The 8,652-nt window shown below is 43.2% G+C and overlaps 1 protein-coding gene across 1 annotated transcript; it reads left to right on the plus strand.

The window, feature by feature from the left end:
- Nucleotides 1-4,749: 4,749 nt before the first annotated feature.
- LOC122647845 lies at nucleotides 4,750-8,452 on the plus strand (the record flags this gene model as incomplete). The annotated part of the gene is made up of 2 exons (XM_043841146.1): nucleotides 4,750-6,959; nucleotides 7,503-8,452. Coding segments are annotated over exons 1-2 (3,160 nt in total), but the record flags the coding sequence as incomplete, so codon positions are not given.
- Nucleotides 8,453-8,652: the final 200 nt, after the last annotated feature.

Raw genomic sequence — 8,652 nt, forward strand, 5'->3', positions numbered from 1 at the left:
ATCAGGTTTAAACCAAAAATGAACATATGTCCAAATAGGTATCGATTCGAAGGTCATAACCCTCAACATCGCATACACACATCCAATAAGAGATAAGGACACTTTTTAGAGAATCCCAAACCCAAAAACGTACAGAAATGCCCCCAAATAACCCACCCGGTCTGATTTAAACCGAAAATGAACATATGCCGAAATAGGTATTGATTCGAAGGTCACGATCCCCAACATCGCATCCACACTTCTAATAAGAGATAACGACAATTTTTAGAAAATACCTAACCCAAAAAAATACAGACATGCCCCCAAAATAACCCCAAGCAACCCACCTGTTCCGGTTTGAACCAGAAATGAACATATGTCGAAATAGGTATCGATTCGAAAGTCACGACCTTCAACATCGCATGCACACGTCTAATAACAGATAAGGACACTGTTTAGAGAATCCCACACCCAAAAAAGTGTAGAAATGCCCCCAAATGACCCCAAACGACCCACCCGATCAGGTTTAAACCGAAAATGAACATATGTCCAAATAGGTATTGATTCGAAGGTCACGATCCCCAACATTGCATCCACACATCTAATAAGAGATAACGACAATTTTTAGAAAATACCTAACCCAAAAAAGTACAGACATGCCCCCAAAATAACCCCAAGCGACCCACCTGTTCCGGTTTGAACCGGAAATGAACATATGTCGAAATAGGTATCGATTCGAAAGTCACGACCTTCAACATCGCATGCACACGTCTAATAAGAGATAAGGACACTGTTTAGAGAATCCCACACCCAAAAAAGTGCAGAAATGCCCCTAAATGACCCCAAACAACCCACCCGATCAGGTTTAGACAAAAAATGAACATATGTCGAAATAGGTATCGATTCGCAGGTCACAACACTCAACATCGCATCCACACGTCTAATAAGAGGTAAGGACACTTTTAAGAGAATCCAAAACCCAAAAACGTACAGAAATTCCCCCAAATAGCCCCAAACGACCCTCACCTTGTCTGGTTTAAACCGAATATGAACATAAGTCAAAATAGGTATCGATTCAAAGGTGACGACCCACATCATCGCATCGACACGTATATTAAGAGATAAGGACACTTTTTTGAGAATCCCAAACCCAAAAAAGTATAGAAATGCCCCCAAATAACCCCAAACAACCCACCCGGTCTGGTTTAAATCGAAAATGAACATATGCCAAAATAGGTATCAAATCGAAGGTCACGACCCTCAACATCGCATCCACATGTCTAATAAAAGATAAGGACACTTTTTAGAGAATCCCAAACCAAAAAAAGTACAGAAATGTCCCCAAATAATGCCAAACGACCAACCCGGTCTGGTTTAAACCAAAAATTAACATATGTCGAAATAGGTATCGATTCGAAGGTCACAACCCTCAACATCGCTTCCACACATCTAATTAGAGATACGAACACTTTTTAGAAAATCCCAAACCCAAAAAAGTACAGAAATGACCCCAAATAACCCCAAACTATCCACCTGGTCTGATTTAAACGGAATATGAACATATGTTGAAATAGGTATCGATTCGTAGGTCACAACACTCAACATCGCATCCACACGTCTAATAAGAGGTAAGGACACTTTTAAGAGAATCGCATACCCAAAAACGTACAGAAATTCCCCCAAATAGCCCCAAATGACCCTCACCATGTCTGGTTTAAATCGAAAATGAACAAATGTCGAAATAGGTTTCGATTCAAAGGTGACGACCCTCAGCATCGCATCCACACGTCTAATAAGAGATAAGGACACTTTTTTGAAAATCCGAAACCTAAAAAAGTATAAAAATGCCCCCAAATAACCCAAATGACCCACCCGGTCTGGTTTAAATCGAAAATGAACTTGTGCCAAAATAGGTATCAAATCGAAGGTCATGACCCTCAACATCGTATCCACATGTCTAATAAAAGATAAGGACACTTTTTAGAGAATCCCAAACCAATAAAAGTATAGAAGTGCCCCCAAATAATGCCAAACGACCCACCCGGTCTGGTTTAAACCGAAAATTAACATATGTCAAAATAGGTATAGATTCGAAGGTCACGACCCTCAATATCGCTTTCACGCGTCTAATTAGAGATACAGACACTTTTTAGAAAATCCCAAACCCAAAAAATTACAGAAATGACCCCAAATAACCCCAAACTATCCACCTGGTCTGATTTAAAAGGAATATGAACATATGTCAAAATAGGTATCGATTCGTAGGTCACAACACACAACATCACATCCACACGTCTAATAAGAGGTAAGGTCACTTTTAAGAGAATCCCAAACCCAAAAAGATACAGAAATTCCCCCAAATAGCCCTAAACGACCTTCACCTTGTCTGGTTTAAATCGAAAATGAACAAATGTCGAAATAGGTATCGATTCAAAGGGGACGACCCTCAGCATCGCATCCACATGTCTAATAAGAGATAAGGACACTTTTTTGAAAATCCCAAACCCAAAACGTACAGAAATTCCCCTAAATAGCCCCAAACGACCCTCACCCGGTCTGGTTTAAACAGATAATGCACATATGTCAAAATAGGTATCGAATCAAAGGTCATGAGCTCCCAGCCCTCCCGAACCATCTCATCATAACCATCCCTGCCAATCCAAGCCTCAAAAAACCGTGAAAGTCAAGGTGCTCTTGGTGGTTGCTCTTGGTGATGGCCGGCGGTCCATTTGCTTCGGCTGATGGTCTTCTTCCTCCACCCATTCCGGGAGAGGGGGAAGCTAGGGGCTCGGTGGATGGCGGTTCTAAGTCGGCAGGGGGTGATCTTGGTGGTGGATCAAGGCTGAGAGAAGTTGCTGCAGGTGGGGGATCCTCCTCGGGTGGTGGTGGTGTTTTGGTGGCAGGATCGGGAATGGATATACATGGAGAAGCTGTTCGGAAGGGGGTGTCATGGACTTCTTTCTTTCAATCTTCTTCAAGCTCCCTTAATAGTGAAGGTTTGGAGTTAAATTTCATTGAGCCTGTTTGTATTGATGGTATGCGTGTTGCACAATGTTCTTCAGCCATGCTTAAGGCAGAATTATCTAAATGGAAGAACACTCTTCTTGGGCATTTCATTGGCCGTAGGCCAAGTTTTACTTATGTTAAAGAAGTGCTGCTAAAACAATGGAGTATTTCTGGGCATGTGGATGTTAATCTTTTAGAGAGTGGATTCTTTGTTTTTCGTTTCAATTTGGAGGAAGATAAAGTTAAAGTGCTAGAAGGAGGACCATGGACTGTGCAGCGAAGACCGTTGATCCTCCGGCCTTGGAAACCAGGAATGAAGCTTGAAAAGGTTGAATTAAACTCCATTCCTATCTGGATTACTTTCCCCAACCTTCCTTTTCACTTCTGGAATGTGGAGGCTTTGAGTTCGATAGCTAGTGTTATCGGCAAACCGATAGCCACTGACAAAATGACAATGACTAAGGAAAGGCTCTCCTATGCCCGCTTATGTGTGGAAATTGAGGCTACCCATGATGTCCCGGAGCAAGTGGCTGTCCATGATGATGAAGGGTTGGTGTTCTTTCAAAAAGTGAAGTATGAATGGTGCCCTCCACGCTGCAATAGCTGCATGATTTTTGGCCATGCCACTAGTCAATGTGGTGCTAATCAAGCTACACAGAAGGGTAACAGCAGAAAAGAGTGGAGGGTGAAAGGTGGTGCTGGTCCTTCTCAGGTGGCCGGAGAGGGACGTGGTGGTGGTGCTCAGGCCATGCACGGTGGTGATGGGGCTGAGATTCAAAATTCAAATGGAGATGCCAACTTGGGTGAAAGATTTGCTAGGATTACGGAATCTGCTGGGATCACGAAATCTATGGGGATTTCCAAATCTGCTGGTTCTAGAAATCTTCCTAATTCTCCAACCAAGATTGCAGCTGGTAAGGGGAAGGAAGTTGTTCATGTCAATGCATTTGCTTTGCTGGAAGATCTAACGGAGGAAGTTGCCTATGATCCAAAGGAGCTAATGTTGGATGTTGATTCTTGCAATATCTTATTAGGAGATGAGCTGGATGATGGGCAGAATCCAAGGGATTCTTTAATTACGACAGATGGGGAGAATCTTGGAAGAAAAGGTATAGCTGGCTTGGATGGTGTGGAGATTTTGGAAAATTCAAATGGGATGAATGTGACAGCTGGGTCTTCTCCTACTAAAGCCCATGCGTTGACCATGAAGGAGAGAATTGGTGAGGGTGGAGAGAAGGAGAGTGGGGCACTTATGGAAGGTAATAATTCTTCCACTTCAGTTTTGGTAAGCAATGCTGATTGGGGGAGCTCTATTAGGGATTCTCTTTTGAAGATTCTTGATGAGGGGGCCACGTTGGATGGTGATGTCATTGAAGAAGGAACTAAAGAAGTTGCCCGGCCAGATTTGATTTCCAAAACTGCCAGCCTATCCACCAAAGGAAGAAAGGATTCGGCTAGCTTATCTTTGAAAGACCCCACATTTGAAGGTATGTCCAACCCCACTATCCCCATTGTTTTAAATTCAGATAAAGAGGGGAGAGGACTAAGGGAGCAGGGAAGGAGAAGATTTTTGGCTTCTTTCAAGCCTCAGCGTATTGAAATCACTTCCAATGCTAGTTCGGCTGTGAAGGGGACTGAGATTGGATTGGCTTTGGGGGGTAAGAAGCTGGCTCCAACCCCTCCTTCTAATCGTTCCTAATGAATAGTCTATGCTGGAATGTGAGAGGGCTGAATGCCCCTGAAAAACAAAGAAGTGTTAAAAGAATGCTTGCTGCCAAGGAGTATAAGTTGGCTATTCTTTTGGAGACAAAAGTTAAGGAGAATAATGTTAATACTACTTTTCAAAACCTTAAAAGGGGATGGAAATTCACTCATAACTGTAGTCCAGAACACCATACCAGAATTTGGATTGGTTGGGATGAGGAGAGTTTAAAGGTTGAGATCATTAAATCTAAACCTCAATTTATTCATTTGAAAGTTGGAATTCTTGGTTCTTCTTTGGCCTGCCACTGCACCGCTGTTTATGCTTTTAATACTCTTGAGGGGAGGCTTGAGCTGTGGAAGGACATAGAGGAAATTGCTGCTGGTATGATCGACCCCTGGGCTGTAATGGGGGATTTTAATATTATTCGGCATCAGAATGAGAAGCTTGGAGGGGAGGCCATTCTTCATGGGGCTGTAGAGGACTTTAACGCTTGTATTTTCAACTCGGGCCTAGCTGATTTGAAGTGGAAAGGAGAAATGTTTACTTGGAGTAATAACCAAAAAGGCAGCAGCAGAATTTGTTGTAAGCTTGATCGGTTCTTAGTTAACAGCCATTGGCTGGATAAACCAAGTTTTTCTGAGGCGAATTTCCTATGCCCTGGTATCTCTGACCATAGTCCGATTATCCTTAAGCTGTTGGACAATTTCAATTCAGGTCCAAAGCCTTTCAAATTTTTCGATGCCTGGACTACTCATGGAGATTACTTTGAAGTGGTTAAGAAAGGCTGGGCTTTCCCTATAAAGCCACAGTCCAATCCTCTTCTTTGTTTCGCTGCAAAGTTAAGGAATGTTAAGCTTGAGCTGAAGAGGTGGAATAAGGAGGATTTTGGGGATGTTTTTCATTCTGTCAAGGTGGCTGAGGAGGAACTTTCCAGAATTCAGGCTGATATATCTTTGAATCCGATGGATGATTCTCTAATTATCCTAGAGAGAGAGGCCAAGGGCAAGCTCTGGAGTGCTTTGCAAATGGAGGAGAGGGTCCTAAAGGAGAAATCTAGGGTGAAGTGGCTCCAACTAGGCGATGGAAATAACAGTTTTTTTCATAAGTCCATGCGCAGCAGATTCAATAGAAAGCATATTCTGGAGATTGTTGATCAGAATGGAGTGGTGGTTGAAGAACCAAAAAGGATTAAAGAAGAGGCTGTAAAGTTTTATTGTAATTTATTTGGGACTGATTCAATTGATGAGGGAACCTGCCCAAATTCTATCCACCTTTCGGGTGCTATTTCTGAAATTCAGATATTGGAATTGGAAAGGGAGATTAGTAGAGAGGAGATCAAGGGTGTGGTCTTTGCTATGAAAGATTCTAAGGCCCCAGGGCCTGATGGTTTCGGGGCTAGATTTTACAAAACAACCTGGGAGATTATTAAGGAGGACCTTATCAAGGCTATTAATTGGTTTTTTGAGAACTCCCTTATGCCCTATTCTGTTAATGCTACCTTTATTTCTCTGATCCCTAAATCTGGAGATGTTTCCTCCTTTGCGGGCTATAGACCCATTGCCCTTTGCAATCTGCTTTATAAGATCATTTCTAAGATCATCTCTAATAGACTCCAGAAGGTTATCGGCGAGGTGATCAGTTTCAATCAATCAGCTTTTATCAAAGGAAGATCTATAGTTGATAATATTCTTGTTTGCCATGATATTGTGAGAGGAATTGAGCAGAAAGCAGCCAACCCCACTGTGGTGTTGAAGGTTGATCTCCATAAAGCCTATGACTCCTTGAGCAGGAACTTTCTATTTGGAGTGATGGAAAGAATGGGCTTCACAGGGAAATTCCTTGGATGGGTTAAGGCTTGTGTTACACCCATGTTCTCCGTTCTCATTAATGGCAGCCCCACAGGTTACTTCAAGGGAGATAGAGGTATCAGGCAAGGTGACCCGCTCTCTCCTTATTTGTTCACTATTGCCATGGAAGCTTTTTCAGGAATTATACGAAGGCTGGAAGTAGATGGTCAAATCAAATTGCTGCCTAGATGTAAAGCTCTACATCTTTCTCACCTTATATTTGCGGATGACCTAATGATCTTTGTGAAGGCCAATCGCGAATCTGTTTTGGCTAGTTTGGGGGGTCTTGACGAGTTTGCAAGTCTTTCAGGGCTGCATCTCAATAGATCTAAGTCCTCTATTATTGTAGGGGGCCTAACCCAAACTAGTAGTATGGAACTTTTGGAATTAACGGGTTTCTCTGAGACCACTCTCCCTATCAGGTACCTCGGCATCCCTCTTGTCTCGGGCAGGCTGTCCTTGAAAGATTGCAGTCCTATTTTAGATTTGGTTAGAAGGAAATTGGAAGGATGGAAAGCCAGGTTTTTATCTTATGCTGGGCGTCTCCAACTTATCTCTTCTGTGCTCCAAGGATGCTACATTTACTGGGCTGGTATTTTTGGGCTGCCAGGTAACCTTATCTCACAGATTGAGTCCATGTTTTCTAATTTCCTTTGGTCAGGCCCCTTGCTTGAAAGGAAAATGCACTTCATTTCTTGGGATGCGGTCTGCAAGCCTAAAACTGAAGGAGGTCTTGGGCTTAAGCGGGTTAAGGAGATGAATGTGGCTGGTATTATGAAGCAAATCTGGTGGATTGCCTCCAAGCAAAACCGACTTTGGGTGCATTGGGTCCAGCAGAGGTACCTCAAGCAAGAATCGCTTTGGACAGTCAAGGTGTTGCAAAATTGCTCTTGGGTTTGGAGGAAAGTTTTGAAATATAGAGATAAGGCTTTGCCTTTAATTAATACCTTCATTGGCAATGGCAGATCCACCAAACTTTGGCTCGATAAGTGGCACCCAGAGGGAGTCCTTTTTAATAGGTTTGGTAGTAGGATTTGCTATGATGCGGGATCTTATGCGCTTGCAGCCCATCATGCACTTGTCAAGGAAATTGTTCGGGATGGAGACTGGCTGCCTGGCCCTTCAACCTCTTTTGACCTTATTGATGTGTGGAGAGCCCTCCCCTCCATTGATAAGTTGCATGGTGACAACCCGGATTTGGTAATATGGACTGGCAATCCGACAGGTATCTTTTCAACCAAATCGGCTTGGAATGCCACCCGTGTGAAGGCCAACCCCGTGGATTGGAGTGAAGCAGTTTGGTTTGAAGGCAGCATTAAGTCCCACTCTTTTGTTTCTTGGAGGTGTCTGGTCGATGCTCTCCCCACTAGGGATAATCTTCTTCACAGGGGGATCCCGGTTCAACATAGTTGTGAGTTTTGTTGGGCTGGTATTGAGAGCAGAAACCATATTTTCTTTGCTTGCCCTTTTTCCATTGATATTTGGAGGAGGATCTTTGGTATGTGTTCTCTTCATGGACAGGCTCCCATGAACATATTTGATGCTGCCATTTGGGTTCGTTATGCGGCAGGAAGAGCGGGGAGCTTAGGTGTGGTTTTAAAGCTTGCATTTTGTGCCACTATCAAGCATATTTGGTTTGAAAGAAATTTCAGAATTTTTCGACAAAAGGCTAGATCTAAGGATCAGATTGTGGAAGCTATCAAGGGGGATGTTAGGACTGTAGTCACATCTGGTTCTTTGAGTGGGGATCCTAGTCCTGCTAATTCCCACATTGCTTCGGCCTGGAACTTGCAAGTTCATTGGGCTATTAGGATGCCGAGACCATGCTCGTGGTTCTTACCTCCTAACAATTTGTGGTCCCTTCACTGTGATGGTTCGCTGTCCGATGGTAGAGCTGCTTTTGGAGGAGTGATTCGTAATGCGATTGGACAACCTATAGCTGCATTTGCTAACCAAGGGCTGGAACTTTGCATTCTCTCCATGGAGCTGGCTGCTATACATAGAGGCATCTCCCTTTGCATAGAGAGAGGAATCTTTGATGTTTCTATCAGATCTGATTCCAAGTTGGCGATTGACACTATTTTTGGCAAGGTTGTAGGACCTTGGAAAGTACAA

This window comes from Telopea speciosissima, unplaced genomic scaffold, assembly GCF_018873765.1.
Source record: "Telopea speciosissima isolate NSW1024214 ecotype Mountain lineage unplaced genomic scaffold, Tspe_v1 Tspe_v1.0220, whole genome shotgun sequence".
In the NCBI taxonomy this organism is placed as follows: domain Eukaryota; kingdom Viridiplantae; phylum Streptophyta; class Magnoliopsida; order Proteales; family Proteaceae; genus Telopea; species Telopea speciosissima.